This window comes from Alternaria alternata, assembly GCF_001642055.1.
Source record: "Alternaria alternata strain SRC1lrK2f unplaced genomic scaffold CC77scaffold_6, whole genome shotgun sequence".
In the NCBI taxonomy this organism is placed as follows: domain Eukaryota; kingdom Fungi; phylum Ascomycota; class Dothideomycetes; order Pleosporales; family Pleosporaceae; genus Alternaria; species Alternaria alternata.
Genome location: NW_017306195.1, coordinates 919,337 through 938,256, shown reverse-complemented (window position 1 = coordinate 938,256; position 18,920 = coordinate 919,337). Strand labels below are relative to the sequence as shown.

General features: G+C 50.5%; 9 protein-coding genes across 9 annotated transcripts; 6 read left to right on the top strand and 3 right to left on the bottom strand.

Annotated features, from left to right (window-relative positions):
* The first annotated feature begins 79 nt into the window (after nucleotides 1–79).
* CC77DRAFT_959097 (FAD/NAD(P)-binding domain-containing protein) lies at nucleotides 80–2,838 on the top strand. The gene is made up of 2 exons (XM_018535561.1): nucleotides 80–1,353; nucleotides 1,403–2,838. The coding sequence occupies exons 1-2, from the start codon at nucleotides 528–530 to the stop codon at nucleotides 2,416–2,418; spliced, it is 1,842 nt and encodes a 613-aa protein (XP_018388131.1). The 5' UTR covers nucleotides 80–527; the 3' UTR covers nucleotides 2,419–2,838.
* A 1,441-nt stretch (nucleotides 2,839–4,279) lies between these two features.
* Nucleotides 4,280–4,786, bottom strand: CC77DRAFT_744373 (hypothetical protein). Its single transcript, XM_018533032.1, has one exon. It carries the CDS (start codon nucleotides 4,658–4,660, stop codon nucleotides 4,385–4,387), a length of 276 nt encoding a protein of 91 aa, XP_018388130.1. The 5' UTR covers nucleotides 4,661–4,786; the 3' UTR covers nucleotides 4,280–4,384.
* Nucleotides 4,442–6,913, top strand: CC77DRAFT_985257 (glucose/galactose transporter). The gene is made up of 3 exons (XM_018536192.1): nucleotides 4,442–5,644; nucleotides 5,696–6,065; nucleotides 6,305–6,913. The coding sequence occupies exons 1-3, from the start codon at nucleotides 4,913–4,915 to the stop codon at nucleotides 6,718–6,720; spliced, it is 1,518 nt and encodes a 505-aa protein (XP_018388129.1). The 5' UTR covers nucleotides 4,442–4,912; the 3' UTR covers nucleotides 6,721–6,913.
* Nucleotides 6,914–7,177: 264 nt separating this feature from the next.
* CC77DRAFT_959092 (hypothetical protein) lies at nucleotides 7,178–9,025 on the bottom strand. The gene is made up of 2 exons (XM_018535560.1): nucleotides 8,945–9,025; nucleotides 7,178–8,893 (listed from the first exon to the last, which is right to left on the bottom strand). The coding sequence occupies exons 1-2, from the start codon at nucleotides 8,976–8,978 to the stop codon at nucleotides 7,275–7,277; spliced, it is 1,653 nt and encodes a 550-aa protein (XP_018388128.1). The 5' UTR covers nucleotides 8,979–9,025; the 3' UTR covers nucleotides 7,178–7,274.
* A 134-nt stretch (nucleotides 9,026–9,159) lies between these two features.
* Nucleotides 9,160–10,709, top strand: CC77DRAFT_1093177 (hypothetical protein; the record flags this gene model as incomplete). Its single annotated transcript, XM_018529668.1, has 2 exons — nucleotides 9,160–9,441; nucleotides 9,513–10,709. The coding sequence occupies exons 1-2, from the start codon at nucleotides 9,424–9,426 to the stop codon at nucleotides 10,707–10,709; spliced, it is 1,215 nt and encodes a 404-aa protein (XP_018388127.1). The 5' UTR covers nucleotides 9,160–9,423.
* Nucleotides 10,710–10,912: 203 nt separating this feature from the next.
* Nucleotides 10,913–11,806, top strand: CC77DRAFT_744350 (hypothetical protein). The gene has a single exon (XM_018533031.1). It carries the CDS (start codon nucleotides 11,117–11,119, stop codon nucleotides 11,573–11,575), a length of 459 nt encoding a protein of 152 aa, XP_018388126.1. The 5' UTR covers nucleotides 10,913–11,116; the 3' UTR covers nucleotides 11,576–11,806.
* An 818-nt stretch (nucleotides 11,807–12,624) lies between these two features.
* CC77DRAFT_1048688 (PLP-dependent transferase) lies at nucleotides 12,625–14,133 on the top strand. The gene is made up of 4 exons (XM_018527550.1): nucleotides 12,625–12,810; nucleotides 12,861–12,994; nucleotides 13,044–13,453; nucleotides 13,511–14,133. Exons 1-4 carry the CDS (start codon nucleotides 12,701–12,703, stop codon nucleotides 14,036–14,038), a joined length of 1,182 nt encoding a protein of 393 aa, XP_018388125.1. The 5' UTR covers nucleotides 12,625–12,700; the 3' UTR covers nucleotides 14,039–14,133.
* A 195-nt stretch (nucleotides 14,134–14,328) lies between these two features.
* Nucleotides 14,329–15,438, bottom strand: CC77DRAFT_1007197 (hypothetical protein; the record flags this gene model as incomplete). Its single annotated transcript, XM_018523465.1, has 2 exons — nucleotides 14,329–15,242; nucleotides 15,348–15,438. The coding sequence occupies 2 exons, from the start codon at nucleotides 15,436–15,438 to the stop codon at nucleotides 14,329–14,331; spliced, it is 1,005 nt and encodes a 334-aa protein (XP_018388124.1).
* A 1,254-nt stretch (nucleotides 15,439–16,692) lies between these two features.
* CC77DRAFT_1018693 (glycosyl hydrolase family 43 protein) lies at nucleotides 16,693–18,862 on the top strand. The gene has a single exon (XM_018524676.1). The coding sequence runs from the start codon at nucleotides 17,112–17,114 to the stop codon at nucleotides 18,762–18,764; it is 1,653 nt and encodes a 550-aa protein (XP_018388123.1). The 5' UTR covers nucleotides 16,693–17,111; the 3' UTR covers nucleotides 18,765–18,862.
* The last annotated feature ends 58 nt before the right edge of the window (nucleotides 18,863–18,920 follow it).

The following is an 18,920-nucleotide window of genomic DNA, read 5'->3' as shown; positions in this document are numbered from 1 at the left end:
CGGAGCCAAGAGCTACCGAGCGGAATTGTGCCTGACCTCGTATCATCATCTCGCATCATGGCAGCCTTAATCGCCCCCAAATCTTTATTTTCCGCACTTTTGGCGACCCTCTTCTGCTAAGCATCCTTCATCCTTTGCAACTGATGACATTGCGATGTGCGCACGCGCTGTCACTTTTCTGCTCTAGGCGGCTGGTGCATCATTTTTCATGAACCGCCTGGACTGGTCACAGGAATGCGCCGCACTACGAGAAGTCACGCGCCAGCAAATGAATTTGTGCACTCAAGACAGTGTTCATGAGCATCGAGTGCGATGCGAAGCTCGTGTCAGGTACTTCGTACTCAACACTTACCCCGCAGTGCTGCTGGCGATGCTGTCACCATCTCCGCCTCCACGCTGCTATTTCCGAGGTCTGACAATAGCACCTTTATATGATATGGCGCTCTTGCTGTTAAAATCAAAACACTGTTGCACGGGTGGCTGATAAGCTTACTCTCTCCGATTCATCAAGTCATCAACATTTCGACATGGGCATCCAGTCAGATCCACCAAAATCACTGTACGCAGCCCCTGGCAATGCTGCTGACGAGAACATAAAAGTCCGCGACCAACTCCCTCCAGAAACGGACCAAAATGGCTACCGGATCAATGAGCAACCCATGGGCACGAAGAGGAAGGTCAAAGTCATCCTCATGGGCGCAGGTGCATCGTCCCTAAACTTCTTCAAGAAGGCTGAGGAAGAGATGGAGGGCCTGGAAATGGTGTGCTACGAGAAGAACCGCGACGTTGGTGGTACGTGGCTCGAAAACCGGTATCCTGGATGTGCTTGCGATATTCCATCCGTCAACTACCAATTCTCATGGAAGATCAAGCTCTGGTCGCATTATTATTCGTATTCTCCTGAAATATGGGAATATCTGAAGTCGATCGAGCGCGAAAACGACTTTATTGCCAAATATATTAAGCTGCGGCACCGCTTAGAGCATGTCGAGTGGGATGGTGCAGCTGGTCTGTGGCGGTGTCGAGTTCGTGATTTGGAAAAAGACGTCGTGTTTGAAGACAGTGCCGAGTTCTTCATCAACGCCGGAGGCGTACTGAACAACTGGAAGTGGCCAGAGATACCAGGTTTGAAAGACTTCAAAGGCAAGCTCATGCACTCTGCCAATTACGAAGAAGGATACGAACTCTCCAACAAGCGAGTAGCGGTTATTGGTGCTGGGAGCTCGGGCGTGCAGATTGTCGCGGCCATACAGCAAAAGGTTCAGCATCTTTACCATTGGGTACGATCTCCGATATGGATTACCGCAGGCTTCGCACAAACCTGGGCAGGAAAGAACGGAGCAAATTTCCGATGTGTGTCCTTCTATCCAAACAGTTATTGAAGAGTACTAATGTCTCCCAGATAGCAGGGAACAGCTCAAATACCTCGAAGAGAACCCCAAGAAATATCTCGAATACCGCAAGCAGATTGAAAACGAGCTCAATCAGCGCTTCAAATTCATCATCAAAGGTAGCGAAGAAGCCCGTCTAGCCCGCGAATACGCAGACACGGAGATGCGCAACAAACTCAACAACGACTCCCGTCTCGTCGAGAAAATGATACCCAAGAACTTCAATCCAGGGTGTCGTCGTCCCACACCAGCACCAGGGTATCTTGAAGCGCTCGTTGCACCCAATGCAACCATCTTCACCGATCCAATCGGCTCCATAACAGCTAATGGCTTTACGGACCTCGAAGGTACCCACCACCCTGTCGATGTAATAATCTGCGCGACCGGCTTCGACACCTCCTGGCTCCCGCGCTTTCCTTTCATAGCCAATGGTCATGATCTCCGCGATCTCTGGAGTCCCGAGAAAGGCGTGACATCTTACCTGAGCGTTGGGATTCCCACATTTCCCAACACGTTTTCTTTCTGCGGCCCATATGGCCCTCTAGGTCACGGTTCCTTCATGCCGTTGATCGAACAATGGACCCGCTACATTTTCTCCGCCATTACAAAATTTCAGGTCGAGAACATCAAGTCCCTCACACCTAAACTCGCACCTTCAGTCCAATTTCGTCAACACGCTGATCTTTTCCTACAACGCACAGCGTGGACTTCACCCTGCCGGTCGTGGTTCAAGCAAGGGAAGACGGATGGACAAGCAGCGATTTGGCCAGGCTCGCGACTTCACTTTTTGAAGATGATGGAAAGTCCGAGGTATGAGGATTTCGAAATTGAGTATTGGAATGCGAATATGTGGGCTTTCATGGGGAATGGATTTGAAGTGAGAGAGTTTGATGGGAGAGATATTACGGATTACCTGGGAAATCTGGATGAGGAGGGGAGGGATGTGCAGCCAGACTATGATGAGGGATTGAAGAATATACTAGGCGGATTTACGTTAGGTGAAGAGTATGTTGTGAAAGGTGGGTAGTCTGGTTGGGTATCTACTCATTCAGGTATGCATCGTGAGTTCTTCTTCAGACTGTTGCACTGTTTTGACGTCCTTCTCCTCTTTCTGACATCGAGTTCATTCATGATCGATCATTCTTGGCCTGATGATACTCGTAGTCCCTGATGTGTATCATGCTAGGGTCAAGAAGATTCCTGGTGCTCGCTCTGCTCAGATCCTTTTTTCTAACGCCGTCCTCTTGTCGACTCCAGTTACAACACAAGGTTTGAGAGGCGTTGATAGACTGCGGCAATTTTTCGCACTTTCAATATGTTGAGTCGATACTTATTGGAATGGGCGCCCCAGGACAATTGGCGTGTTTGATGACTATACCCCAAACACACTCCGCCTCCGCGCCCTTCATAACCCCACAATGCATAACCTTGCGTGAAGGCATTCGTCTGAGCACACCACTAGTTTTGAGAGGGGCAAAACACAGACAATGGCCTTGTCCAGCTCCGCTTTCGCTTTCAACAGGCGGCTGCCCGGCACTTCGCGCGCACGACTCGATGTATTCGGCATCGACTGTGCCCCAACCATGCTCTATCAACACCCCAGACGCATTGGCGATATCATGGTATCTGCCAGACGAGCAATAAGCGGCACCGACTAGTCGGTTACCTGCGGCGACATATTCCTCGACCAGCACGTTTGAATGCATCACTCCCGTCGCTATGACCTTTAATGGTTAGCAGAACGGCTAAAACCGACATCCTTCATGATCCAGGCTTGGTGCCCAGACCTGTTCACGTGAGAAGCCTCCGATGCCTAGCCCCAACTCCCTCCGACAAACCTCCCGCCAGCGCTCCCATGACCAATTGGAGCACACATGCGGAGTGGCGCCGGTATACGACACGTCATGTTTAGACCATAGTATCGCGTGCTGCTGAAGAGTATGCGGAGAAGCACGCTAGAAGGACGCTAGAAGCTCTCTGTTGAGATGCCAACCCCAGCTTCAACCCCAGTAATGCAAGCACCCTTGTAGCTGACGGTGCCCGCGGAGGGAAAGATAGTGAACCTGGTTCGCATTCCGGCAGACTTGCTAGCAGAAGATGGGGATGTGGAGGGTGGTGGTTGCACAAAAGATTATCGTGAGATCTCTTGATTGCGGAAGATACGATGAGCAGGCATGACGCACGTTAATGGCTGTCGCATGCAGCGGATCCGAGTTGTAAGTGCGAGATCAACGTCTTATGACGAAGAGATCTGAGACGCCTCCATTTCCAGTGATTGAGTGTTTTGCAAGCCACTGTCGATGCCTCATCGATGAAGATCTTGCCAGCTGGAGAGGCGCCGAAGAATTTGGCATAGTACAGCCGATCTAAACCAAGATCACGCATGTTGAGCGCTTCCAAAATGCTTCAGTCGAATATCGCGATATCGCAGCGCAGCCATAGGTTGTAGTTTGGGTATAGTATGCAGCTTCGCGCCAAACAGCTCACAGACCTCAAACTTCAGGCCATGCGAGACCACCCTGGCCAGCGGGTAGGAGCCTCAACAAGGCCTCATGTCATTATGCCTAACCGTGCCAAGTAGAGCCCAGAGGCTACTGGCTGCAAGACCAAGAGGTGATGCGCACCAACGCTAGACAGGATCGTAGAGTTCCCAAAGGAGGCTTGGTGGCGGCCCAGAGCCCTTCCTGGATCGCTTGTCGTTCACTTGCTGGCCCTACAAGCCTCGCTTGCCATTGCTTGTAAACGCCTTCTAGAGGTTCTGCGCAGAAGGACCCTGACGCCATCGTACCAGGCAGATCGCTGAAAGATCAACAGCGGGGTGCAGATGATGCGCCCTCTAAGAGCGTTGGAGCGAATCGCTAAATCACTGTGTGGATTGTACTCCACAGAGCGCATTCCAGTTTTTTTCAGCGCTACGTCTCTCCATGGGGTTGGCAACGCGGAGATGCTATTGAGCCCCATCTGCGAGGGATTTGTCTCATGAGGCTCAACAACTAAGTGGGACCGCTCGGAGGAGCACGTCCATTCTGTGCTTTAGTGCTGGCTGTTACCAGCGGCGATTGGTCGAAACGGCTCCCCGTCCGATGTTTGCCGGCAGCACTTTCGGTGAGATAGCGCAGGCTACTGAAGCGCCGAAGAACAGCCAGCCATTCAGAATCACTGTCTGTTGAAAATTTGCGGATACTGGGGTGTAGCGTACGGGGCGATGCGTTAGCAGGCCATTCTACCCCAACACCCCGGCTTATACGCCGCTCAACCAACGCCAGCATGGGACTACCGATGAGCTACCAACTACTGTCGAGTCTGGATGGAACCAGCCCATGTCGCGACCTTTACCATGAGGATGGTATCTGGGAGACGTGGAGGACCGATATATATTGTGCCCTGTGTCCCTCCATTGAAACAGCATCAGCCTCTCGCTCTTCGCCTGCATCACTCACTAGGATTTGCCTCTACAGACACATCATCTGTTGATCCTTAGGCTATCTACTTCAATCCAATCTTTACCTATCCGCCTCATCATGGGTTTCTTTGGAAACAACGGCTCGCAAGAGCCCACCTTGGACCAAGTCCACGAGCAACAGGCTCGTCGCCCTTCAGTCGCTGAAGTTGTTGATGAGCAGGTTCGCCGCAAGTCTGTCGACAACCGCGTCGTTACCGGAGCTTCGGCTCTTACCGTGCGCCAGTCCATCGTTCCCGTCACCTTGGTCACTATCCTCTTCTTCATGTGGGGATTTGCCTACGGTCTTCTCGATGTCCTCAACTCTCGCTTCCAAGTCGCTCTTGACATCACTCGTGGAGAGTCGTCTGGTCTCCAAGCTGCCTACTTCGGTGCCTACTTCATCGGTCCCTTGACCTACTCTGGATGGTTCCTCCGCCGCTTCGGTTACCGATACACCTTCATTCTCGGTCTCTCCATCTACTGTGTCGGTGCTCTTATGTTCTGGCCTGCGGCTGTCAAGCGAAGCTTCGGTGGCTTCTGCGGTGCCATGTTCCTTGCTGGCTCTGGTCTGTCTACCCTCGAGACATCTGCCAACCCATACATCGCCGTCTGCGGTCCTCCCAAGTACTCCGAGTTCCGTCTTGAGCTGTCCCAGTCCGTTCAGGCTGTCGGCTCCGTCGTTGCTCCTGTCCTCGCTGCCCAGGTCATCTTCAAGAACGTTGGTACTGATGGAAAGTCTCTTGAGGCCGTCCAATGGGTTTACCTTGGTATTGCTGCCTTCGTCGGTATCCTGGCTGTCATCTTCTACTTCGTAAGAATGTCCCTGTACAAACTTCATGTGATACATTACTGACTTCTCTAGGCTCCTATCCCTGAGATTACCGACTCCGACATGGCCGACCAAGCTGAGATGACTACCTCTGCTACCGGTTACGTTGACAAGCCCCTCCGCAAGCAGTACACTCTCTTCTGGGGTACCGCTGCTCAGTTCTCCTACGTCGCTGGTCAAGTTGGTGTCGCTGCGTACTTCATCAACTACTTTGCGGAGGCACGCCCCGATCTTTCGGTCACTGAGGGTCACCACGAGGGAGCCAACTTCTACGCCATCGCCCAAGCTCTTTTCGCCGTCGGACGTTTCGCCGCAGCTGGACTCATGTACTATGGCGGCAAGCCCCGTTACGTCCTTCTCGCTTTCCAAACACTTATTATGATATTCATCTCGGCAGCCATAGGTTCGTTGAATTCCCTGTACAATTATGGTATCAGGTATCAGTTTTGTGTGTGGGCTACTAGGGGGGTGCTTTGAGTTGGGTGTAGATCACGTGCACGCTAGCGGATCTGCTTAGATAAGCAGCTCTGATTGGCGGGGATCTACCCGAGGCACCCCCGGACTAGCATTCCACATACAAAACTTATGCTTGATACCATAGTACCACAAACTCCATATGAGACATATACTGACTTTTCTTAGGAACCGACACTGGAAGCGCCACTCGTCCCAACTGGGGAGGTCTTAGCATGTTGATGATTGTACTCTTCTTCGAGTCTTGCATCTTCCCCATCATCTTCGCCCTTACTCTCCGTGGTCTCGGTCGCCACACCAAGCGTGGTGCTTCTTTCCTCGTCTCCTCCGTTTGCGGTGGTGCTGTCGGTCCTGTCATTCTTGGCAACGTTGCTGATCACATCGGTACCCGGAAGGCTATGTGCATCCCGCTCATCTTCTTCGCGATCGCCTGGTCTTACCCCATCTACCTTAACTTGGTCAAGGGCCGTGAGCTCGATGCTTACAGTGAGAGCCATGTCGGTACCACCGAGGGTGCTATTGACAACGACTCTGTCCTTGCCGACAAGGATGTTGAGGCGCGCATGTTCGAGACCAAGGTCTAAGCGTCCAAGCAATGATACTATCTGGTGTTTGGTGGGATTACTTTGGATTAGATGATACCTATGAGGATTGAATGACGGTAGCGCGGCGTTTGTGATGGGATGGTTCGACTCTACTTGGTCGGGTGGAGTTTTGTATATACCACGACCTTTGAGTGCACATAGACTGTACATATGTTTATATGAATCACTTGACCTTATCAATCTTCAGCTACATTGTCACGTCTTGAGCTTTCTCTACCAGCAGTATTGTTGGTTGTGACAAGCAGTTATACTATCGAGCCTCCCAAGAACGGGAGGCAGGAAGATCATAAGTAATGCATCCTACCTAGTTAGTGCATAACAACTCCAACTTAACTAACTACATTCAACAAATATCTGTATGATTCGTTCATCAGTAAGACTGATTCAGCTCACTACAGCGAAAGTTGAAACTGTGAAAACGGAAGTCATGAAGTATCCGTGACGTATACATGGTATTAGTGTCTTGATCAACGACTAGCAAAGATGTACACGCAAAGCTCCGAACCCTACTAGCGTTACGTTTGTACGTTGATTTATACATCAGGTCCTTCCTCATCCCGCCCCATGACCACCTCGAAGTTCGCATTTCCCGCCAACTTCCAAAACTCATCTCCACTTTCTCTAGCTTGGAGATGTCTCAAACTGCTTTCCGAGATCGTAGGGCCCATCAAAATCTCAACGCATTTTAACACTGGCCATTGGTTTTTCGTCTTTTGCTCGTCGAAGAGGTCTTGCAGCCACTTGCTTTCCAAGAACGCCAAATCAACATCGAAGATCTTGAGATGTTGCAAACAAGTCGGAAGAGCTTGCATTGGCGAAAGTTCGAAATCGCCTTCGAAGATGGCATCAAAGCGCATGTTGTCGAGCTTGATTGATATGATCGCTGCTTGAGGGACAACCAGTTTCTTGAGTTGCACAAACTGGTCGAACCGTGGAAGCGGCTTGCGCACCGCGCCTGGCAGGGTCCAGAACCCGCCCGGCAACTGTAAGGTCTCGAGGTTTGGTCGCAGATGTACCATACCGTCGACCAGGTTTTGATAATCGGTCACTTCGGTCCTCGCATCATATATCGCTCGGTCCCAGTGTTGTTCATCAATGTATACATCATCCGCAAAGGCAGAAGATGCGTCTGGATATTTCTGGATGTTTGACTGGTATGCGGGAAAGGCGCGAACGCTTCTGTATGGATTCTTGCAATCTGAAGACTCCGCATAGTATTCTAGCGTTCGTAGATTTGGAAAGCCGCGAATGATGTTGGTCATGCACCTGCGGGAGGGTACACTCCATACACCGACCGACTTGACTTCGAAATCTAGACGCAGGCGCTGAATGCTCGGCTGTTCGCATGAGCCGTCGAGGTAAAATTCGGAGTAATAGCGGACTGATGAAAGTAGCTGACCTTGAAGCTTTATGCTCAAGTCAAGGGTATGTAAGTTTGGGACGTTGTCCAATCCTCTCAGAACTGGAGGCAAAGGGCTTTCGAACTTGACATAGGATAGCATATGTGAGACTGGTAGTCTTTGCCTTATTAGACCCATGGCCTTCTCGGGCTGGTCAGTATTCGCTTCGCCAAATGCCAGTCTTGATTTGCGATCCGATATGCATAGCGTTACGACGTTTGGTAACAATGCTAGAAGCACAAACGCAAAAGTCCACGCGAGTGAAATTTCCAGTTGTTGAGACCACCCTTCTTTGAACTCAACAGGAAAATCGAGTGAGTTGATAAAATCAAGTGCCTTCTCGTGAACGAGATCGCGGATGATCGAAAAACCGTGCTCGCTTTTGGGTATACACAGTCTCAGCTGTTTCACATGTCGTTTCCATTCAGGTCGTGCATGGAATATTGGAATCAAGCCGAAGATATCAGATCCTGGGAGATCATTCCAGGTTTCAGGAATGCTAAGCTCAAGTACAAGTGTAGAGAATAGCACTTCTGGGATCAGCACAGCGAATCTCCTGCACGTTAACGCAACGCCGAGCAGCGAGCGACAACTAGCGCGAAAATCGGAGACGAGGTACTCATCTGGGGGACTTGGAGGAGGATCATCTGGGATGTAACCTAGGACACGTGCGGAGCGATGCACATCGACATACGAGAAGACTTGAAGCAGTATCTCGTTTGGCAAGGTAGATAGAGAGTTGATGAGGTCACCTTGACATATTAGATCATGACATGTGTGACGCGGAGCTTTGCCTAACTCACCCCTAGAGGCCTGCTGTGGTGGTGGTTGTTCCATTGTTTGACGTTGCTGTATCCATATGTTGATTCGACGTGGTATATCCGATGGCTGAGGGTGATGCCTACCGTGTCGCGGCACCCTCGAATGATGTGAAAGCTAGTCCGAGTTGAGGAACGCGTGCTGCAGTCCAAGCTCCCGAGGTCCAGCCACCTACATCCACCCGGCCACTGCAACGGCATTTCACCAATCGGAATAGACATCGAGAAGACCTCAATGGAAGATGCATGCTATCTGGGTGCTCTGGCAGGCTTCTGGCATACGAACTGTGGGGTGCCGGTGCTTTTGCTCGGCCCATTTCTCAGGAAGCGATTTATCGCGATCGCAACGCGTCGCGGGGCAGATGGGGTTATAAACTCGCTTGTCGCCTGAAGCACGTATGTGTAAATTATAATGATGGCCAATTCACTATGAAGCATCTATCAGCAATACAAGCACGATACTGATGTTGTGGCATCATGGCGTAAGTTGTCTTTCAACTACCATCGAGGCCTACACTAATCTCGCACTTGTGCAGTCGCATCCACAGCGAAGTCATTTGGCTACAGCGCAACCCTCGGGCCACCTCCTCCTACGGAACAGAAGTCCCAAAGACTGAAAGGCAAGGCTAGGAAAACTGCCAAGCAAGTGACAGCTCCGCAAAATGGGTCAGACAAACAGACTTCGAAGCCCAAATACACCCTTGCTGTCAAAGACTTCATATCTCTATCTGAGCACATCGCTGGCGTTACAGACAAGACTGTCGAAATCCCCGAGTACTTTAACGTCGCACTCAACCGAGTAATCTCGGTTCGGAGTTCGTTCTCGACAAAGTTGGAGACAGCCGGCGAAGCCGTCAACCAGGCATCAGATTCTCGTCACAATTTTTTTGTGACTGTGCTAGAGAAGGTTCGCGAATCGCTGAAACCCTTGACGAAGTCCAACGCCCTGGATCTTAGCAGCATCAAGAATGCTACACCAAGGGCCGGCGGAGACCGAGCTAGGCAGAGTGAACTTCGAAATCTATTCGAAGTCTTGGATGTATACGAACCCTCTGCGGAGTTCCTGGCTGCACCAGACGTGGTGCCTTCACCTTCACCTGTGGAACTGGAATATACTGTTGAGGAGCCGACCGACTCAATCATTGAGGCCTTCATGGCCATGACCATGTTGGTGAACGACCTCTCCCGCCTGCGTGCTGAGATAGCTGACCTTTGGGCTCGGCATAACACCGGAGAACTCGATCTGCCAACTGTTTCGGTAGCGACGAACGCAGCGATTGAGCTTGCGCACAGCATGGAAGATGAAGTCTATCCATTGATGAAGTTCTTGGTCGAAACTGTACCTTTCCACGAGCTGTACTGGACCGGTATTTGCAAACAAGCTGGTCTTGATGCGCTCACGCCACAATCGCCGCCCCACGCAGATGATTATAACTTTCAAGTTTACGACATCGCAGATGCGCTTTTCATCAATTCCCGTAATGCCCTTTTGGTCTTTCTCGCCAACTTCCAGCCGCCAATCATGAGTTACAATGGTAAATGGGGTCCATTCGACAAGAATGCGCGCCAGCCACCTCAGACGAATAGAGAGAAATATGCCCGCGACAAGTCAACTTTGCAAGAAGTGCTCCAGGATCTTCCTCTACTCTTTAATCGTCCGGGAGTTATTGAGGATCAGTTCGTCCACGCTTTCGCTGCCGCTCGGACATCCTACAACAAAGCGAACTCGAACCAGCAACCGCCAATCTAGACTAGCTTCGCTTTTCAGATTTATCTCGACATTCTATACTCTACTGAGGTGGGCGTTGGATGGACGCAGATGTGCAACGAGGGCAACACGCTCCAGAGATATGTCGATAGTTATCCCAATGCTTCTTCTGACATGAAGAAACTAGTGAGATCTGTTGGTAAGATCATGGAGGCTGATCCTATTGCACTCTTGAGGCAAGCGCTTGATCGACCCTACAGAGAATATACCGTTTGGCGTCGCAACCCTACACATTGCGGCTTATGGATCCACCACGCGCGTACCATCTTTCATAGGGAGGGCGCGAAGTACGCCGCAACACCTGGTGCGGTAATGTGCGCAACACAGCTTTACCATGCCTTGCGTGAATCGCAGCTCCTTTCTGAAGAGTGGAAGGATCTCCAGACGCTATGGGACATGCAAGGAAACTCGACCTAATTTATCGGCGAGCCTCCAAAGGACTTCGAGGGGCATTGGAAGAACTACCTCTTGTCTATAGGTGCGTCAGCAACAAATTGGGCAAGTGGGAAGAGAAACACCAAGATCAAAGAGACAAAAGCAAACGTGCGTCAAATGAAGTTCAAGGGTCCAGTATCGAGCTGGATGGCTTCGCGCATCGCAACAGAGGGCGACCAACGAGCTATGACGGCCGAGACTATCGAGAATGCGATCGAAGAAGGCGAACGTCATCACTCTTCACTCGCCTCTGTTGCACCTACTATCCGGAGGCAAACCCACGTAATCCAGAAGCTAGCAACTGCTCTTCAGGCCGAGGCTCCAGAGATTACCTTCGATTACTTCACTATGCACGACCTTTGCTGAGAGTTGATGGAAAGGATGAAAGAACAGTTCAGACCTATCATTGCTGAACGATCAGGGAAGTAGTGGGAGGCACAGAAGAGCAAATTACCGTTTGTTGTTGGCTTCGTGTTCTCTACAGCAGCGGGTAGAAAGGATATTGAGACGAAGGGTGTGTCGTCGGAGGAGTTGTTAAATGTCGCTGTGGAAGTGACGAAAAGGTTCTTGGAAGAGGGCAAGGGTACTGTAATTACGGAGGGGCAACTGGATATCTAAAACTGGTGCCTGATAACCTTTAAGCTTCGAGATAGTGCCACTAGATTGGCGATTTAAAATAAACACGTCAAGTATTATATTTGGCAAGGTAGGCGGCGCATCCAACTATGTGAGGGAAATGGGCTGTAAAAGCTCGTGGCGACATTCTTCTTTACCTGTCTCGGTATCTCTCGAGCAATGAGAGCGCTTCCTCAACGTAGGAGACTGGCAGCTCAAGCAGCCGGACAGTCACAGACTGGGTATCTACTACCTAGATGCCTACTTGATCAGCGACACGCCCATCACTCTATCTAGTACGAAGTGGATTGGCCCAGAGGTGTCATTACTTCCGTGGAACATTTTTCGCGCATGGGTGGAAATGTGATGAGATAGAGATGGACGGCGTCTTAGACTGCGGAAAGCCTTTCGATTTAGACAACGACGACTTGTGTTATCTTCCGAGGTACTTTCAACTTCAGAGCGAGCAGCATCGCGAGACTCACGAGGACGACGCAAGGTCCAAGTGAGCAGAATCCTGCATAATTCAAATCTTCGCTCATTTGAGCTTGAATGCAGAGGCGATTGTCGCGGCGAAGGATAGTCGTTTTGGTGTTGGTGAGGAGAAATGTACCGCAGCAATCTAGGCACTACGGGATGGGGCACGTTGACACCACATAGTCTTCGTCTTTCTCGTTGCGTTTTAAATGTTACACGGCATGATCTCGGTGTTTGAGGATGCGCGTCGTGGAAGTAAACGTTACGTGGGGCAATGCCGTCACAGGTTCAATTTAGCACCTGCTGTATTGAGCAAAGCCCCGCACTATCTCATAGGGCGTGCGGGCGGCTATCATAGGTATACAACATCGTAGCAAACAGCGTAAAAACTCCAATACTGTATTCTTGACTCCTATCGTCTCGCCGAAACTCTAGACATTAGCACAATGACTTTCGATATCTCCAAATCCCGGGCGCGCTTCCCCGCACTTCAACAAGATCAGGTGTTTCTCGATAATGCTGGAGGTAGTCAAGCATTGGGCGACGTGATCGACTCGTTAGTCAGATGCGGAATGCGCAAGTGAAACTGAACTGATAGACGTCCAGCATCACTCAATACCTCTCCAAGACCAATGTTCAGCTTGGCGCTTCTTACCACACTGGCTCTCAATCGAACACGAAGTACGAACAGGGCTACCAAGCGGCTGCCAAGTACATGAATGCTGGTCGTGATGAGATCGGTAACAGAAATCTTAATATCAGCAACATTCTCTTACTGATAACAACCAGTTCTCGGTGCTTCAACAACCCAGCTTTTCATGAACCTCGGCTCCTCGCTACAATTTCCCTCTGGCTCTGAGATCATTCTCACAAAGATGGAGCATGAGACTAATGTCAAGCCCTGGCTCTTCATGGCTGAGCGCCTCGGTTTGACTGTGAAGTGGTGGGCATCGCCCAAAGAGGATGGACTCAAGCTCACAGCAGAGAACCTCAAGCCATTGTTGAGCGATAAAGTGAAGTTTGTAGCATGTACACATGTCAGCAACATTCTGGGAACGATCCATGATGTGAAGTCTATTGCAAAAGCAGTGCACGAGGTCGGTGCACTGTTCTGCGTTGACGGCGTGAGCTACGCACCGCATCGTGCAGTTGACGTGAAGGATTTTGGAGTTGACTTTTACGCGTTCAGCTGGTACAAGGTCTGTCTTGGAAGTTCTTTCCTCTTGTTGCATTACAATATTGACGAGATGACATAGGTTTACGGCCCTCACATCGCCGCGCTCTACGCCAGCAACTCGGCCCAACAACACATGAAGTCCATGAGCCATTACTTCAACCCCACAAAAACCTTAGAAGACAAGATCGGCTTCGCAGGATCAAACTACGAATGTGTTCAGTCAATCCCTACCATCACCGCATACCTGACCGACGCTTTCCCCACCATCACCGAACATGAAGGAAAACTACAAAGCATCCTGCTCGACTACCTGAACTCACGCCCAGATGTCACGATCCTTGGGTCTACGTCGAGCGATAACAAAGAAAGGGTGCCTACAGTCTCATTTACAGTCAAAGGCATGAGCAGCAAGGCGATCGTGGCTGAGGCGGAGAAGATCAGTAATTACGGGTTCAGGTGGGGACATTTCTATTCAAAGAGACTCTGCGATGAGCTTTTGAAGCTAGAGCCGGAAGGTGTGACAAGGGTCAGCATGGTACACTACAACACTGAAGACGAGATCAAGGGATTGGTCGAGGTATTGAAGAAGGTTCTTCCGCAGGTTTAGGATAGTGCTGTGGAGTGTATTGTGCTACTAACCACTATGAAATATTGTGGCCAAAGGAAGCAATCCAGAAAGAATCCCCTTCTATTCGGTAACGGTCCATTTCGGTTCCATCTTGTGGTGATTGTCACTTCGTTCAGTGCGTTGGAGTCAGATGATCCGACCAAGGACGTTCTTTTCCTAGGCCACCACGCAATCTCATTGTACGGTGAGGCTAAATAGCAGAGATGACTAGCATATGCGAGCGTCTGAACATCGATCTCGCAGTGCAAATACCCCTCTGACGTTCACGCCTACTGCAAAGGAACAGCGTCACCTTCCAGCACGTCCACTCTCCAGGTTCCACGTGATAGGTATCTACCCGCGTAGTCCGGCTTACCGAAGGCCTCCCGAGCACGTGCAACACGGTCGCCAGGCACCGAAAGTTGGAACGTAATGCTACTACTGGTGGGGCATGCGAGTTGAAGTCCAATAAATTGGCGAACAAAAAATTCGTAGCCCTCGCGAGGGGAGTTATCATCCATGATCACGCGGATGGCTAGCTTGCTACCTCGATGCAATGCTAAGCTTTTCCGCATAACAAACTCGGTGAAGGAGCCCTCATCGTGAAACCACAGACCAGATCTGTGCCAGCGATAACAGCCATCCAGTAAATGCCGTCTGAGTTCACTGCTCATCTCGACAAGGGTGGGTGGATGAAGATCGCGTGGAAGGCCACAGCGTGCCACGTATTGCTCCCCAATGTACTCTGTGTAGCACTTGAGTCCCTTGATCATCTCATGAATCCTGATCATAAAGTTGTACCATTCACCGGTGAGATCGGGGAGCTTGAAGGTGATCGATGGGCACATTTGCATGTGGCCACGCTCTGTGATAGAGTGGGCTTCCTGACGAATCAACTTGTTGATCCGCAGTATGCCCACTGAAGGCGCATTATAGTAAATCCACTTGGCACCTGGCCCAGAGAATGATCGATATACCGGCATGGCTGCCAACTGGTCATAGATGCAAAGACGTAGATCGACAGGCAAGCGCATGAACGGAAAGGTGCTACAGCTGGTGCTTGTAGTGGCCGGTTCCCTGTATTCGCAGCGTTTAACCCTTGCCTTGTCGTCATTCTTATCGATTGGGCGAGGGTTCACAGTTGGCTCCTGGGTATTTCGCTTGGTTTGTAGAAGTACCGTCTTGCGCATCTCCGCATTTTTCGCTAGCCTAGTTATAGTGAGCATAGTGAGATCGGGTTAAGAATGTGCGAGATATACCATGCTGGTGGTTTCTTGGTGACCGAGTGAACCCGGATCTGTGTCTGTACCTGGACTTGCGAGATCGTCTTGGCAATCCACCTCTATCGGCGGCATGTCCACCGCATTGGTGTCTATCACGACATCCGTGGTTTGCGCCATTTTGAGGCTTCTGCTATAACTTAGTGTTGACTCGCGGAGAGAGTCAGTGTGCGGGCGAAAACTAGCTTTGCCGAGAAATCAGTCACTTTCACCTTCACCTCCAATCTTGGAACTCAACAAAAAGAGGAATCTTGGCGCTTTAGACGTCAGAGATCTCTTATAACGCGCTTGGGAGGAAGTCGTCTTGTGGTTGCAAGAGCAAAGTATGGCCTCTATCGACAACAGCCAATACCGCCCCGGGCACGATATTGGCTGGCGCCTTTGGCTGTTGCATTTTCGAGATGCTTCTCAAGCGCATCCATTGGAATGGATATGGAGTAGGCAAACTTGATGATGTAGCTATCGAGGCGTACTGGGAAGTGACCCGATTCCGTTGGGTGTGCGCTCAACGAAGTTGCTATCGTGACAACTACTTATACAGTAACGTCTTGTTCCAACTGACATCTCCTCCACGTGTTTCATATGACGTATCAATGTGGTTCGTCCCCAAAACAAAAACCAATGACCGTTGCCATACGGATCAGGCCTCCTCCATAAAGTAGGAAGGCAGTTCTGCGTTCTCATGCAACGTGAATTGCACGCTCGTTATCTGAAGCGCCAACTGTTGCTGACCTGATATATTCCCGAGAGAAGCACCGAAAATTCATGGGTGCTATAATTTGCGCCGTTTCAAGACGCAGCATTATTATAATTTATGAGGGGACAATTTATGAGGGACACTGCTTGTATGTTTCAATCGGAAAATGAGAAACGAGAGCTTACATCCAACGGCCGGAGAGTGAATCTAGGTTGAATGGTAGAAGGGCAGGAGCCTACTGGACAGGAGTTCGTGTGTCCGTCGCTCGTCTGCTGCTCTGACGATGTTTACTTGGATCGGTATCTGCATTAGGCCTCTCGCGCGTGTTCTCGATGTTTCTACAGATCCTTAGCTTGATTTCTCGAGGTGCTGGTGGTCTTGCCTGTGTCAACAGCACAACCATCGCGTAACCTCCTCTTACACATTAGTCTCAAGCGAATGCAACATGCTGCATAAGCAAGTGCCCACAGAATTTATACCTTCGGAGTAAGACAGATTATTGGTAGGCTACAGCCATTTCCGAATGTCTTCCGGGTCAGCAGACGACTGCATCGCGTCCGCCGTCACAGAGAATCTAGCGTGTAGGATCAAGAAGATTAGACAAAACGTAATTGGCGCTCGGACCTTGCTTTGCCACCCGCACGCGACGCGTCTTCTATCTTCCCCTCCCCTCTATATTACTCCATCTTCATCTCATCTTACACGACATCATGGCAAATCTTCGAGTTCGGGAAAAGTCACGGCTTCGAGGATAGCCACCGGCAATGACGACGTCGATCTCCTGGGCACTACCCTGTCGGAAAAACTCTAGCCGAACTGCACCAATGAGGAAGACTTGCTGTAGAGCCGGTCCGACGACCCCATACCTGGAGCGGCGACTACCCCGGGTTTCCAATGTAAACACGGGTTTTTGAGCGGTAGCGCGCCCATCAAGAGTTTCATGTGGGGTAGTCGATGAGCATATTACGAAAGACAAGGTTCTCCAGAAATGACATGTGCAACTAGTAACCATGCAGTATCGTAGCATTGGTTGTATAAATACCTCGCATCATCATCCCGCGATGGACCGGTATCCCCACCAAGGACATCAGCCACCATGTTCTTCCCTACGGCTATTGCACTCGTTGGCCTTTTGACGTGCTCGTCCATTGGAAGCCCGCTCAGCAACAAGAACGAGCTTACAAGTCGGGCTGAGACATTTAACAATCCAGTCTTGTGGGAAGACTATCCCGATCTTGACGTCTTCCGGATAGGCGATGTGTTCTATTACTCGTCGTCGACTTTCGCCTTCTCGCCAGGCGCGCCGGTCTTAAAGTCCTATGACCTCGTCAATTGGACCCCAGTAACTCACAGCGTACCGAGACTGAACTTTGGCTCGCAATACGACCTCGATAACCCATCGAACCGCGCTTACGTCAAAGGTATCTGGGCCAGCACACTCAGGTATCGAAAATCGACCGACAAGTTCATCTGGATCGGCTGCATCCAATCCACTGGCAAGTCATACATGTGGACTGCCGGTGGAACCAAGGCAGCCGCCAACAATGGCGAAGTTTCGAATTGGAATTGGACTGCTGCAGGCTCATTTCCGAAGTGCTACTATGACAATGGACTTTTCATTGATGACGATGACACCATGTACATAGTGTACGACAAATACCAACTCAAGGTAGCCCAGTTGAATGCAGACGGCACAGCAGAAGTCAGAAGTCAGCAAGTCTATGAGGATCCAAATGGACTTTATCTTGAGGGTTCGCGAATGTACAAGATCAAGGGGAAATACTACATCTTCGCCACAAAGCCAGCCGATGACGAGTGGGTATTGAAGTCGGACAGTCCATGGGGCCCATATGAGGCGCGCATTTTGGTCGACAGCATCAAGGGGCCTTTGGCCAATGCGGGCAACAGTCACCAAGGTGGCGTAGTTGACGACAAGAATGGGAACTGGTACTACGTCGCATTTATGGATTCCTATCCTGGTGGACGTATACCTGTGGTTGCACCTTTGACCTGGACGCCAGATGGATGGCCGGAAGTCGTAAGAGTCAACGGCGAGTGGGGCAAGACATATCCTAAACCAGTCACAACGGACAAAACTGTCCCTCCACCTACAGGTCTCGATAAATTCACCGGAACAGCTCTAAGCAATGAATGGGAGTGGAACCACAACCCCGACAACAGCAAGTGGAGCCTGGCAGGTGGTGCTGGCGGTCTCAAGCTCCAGACCGCTACCGTCACTACTGATCTCTACTCCGCGCGCAACACCTTAACACATCGCATCCTCGGCCCGAAGTCATCGGGAACCTTCAAGATTGACATCAGTAAGATGGCTGTTGGTGATCGTGCTGGTGCCGTGCTTTTCCGCGATACTGGAGCGTACATCGGTTTCCACAAAGATGGCTCAACAACCAAGCTTGTCATGGTCAACAATCTGAAAATGAACGCGGACTGGACCACGAACTCTACCGGTACTGTCGCCGCTACAGGACCTGCTCTCGCGTCCGGTATCACAGAGTTCTGGCTCCGCGTTGAGTCGGACATTACGCCTGCCTTTGGTACCAACACCATGCGACAAACGACTTTCTGGTATTCTACGGATGGAAGCAAATTTTTGCAGCTTGGCCCGGCATTCAACATGGCTAATACCTGGCAATTCTTCACAGGATACAGATTTGGTGTTTTCAACTTTGCGACAGCGAAGTTAGGTGGGCAGGTCACAGTCAAGAGTTTCGAGTTGAAGCTGGTGTAGACGCAGTATGGATTACGACTACAATGTAACGATTCTATGATTTAGTCGTTTTGTCTTGACCGATCCTACGAACACAGTCATGGATACTTTCTCTTAGGAGCTCTGCAATATCAATCATACAGTGAAGAGCGGCATCGGAGATAAGACACAATCACG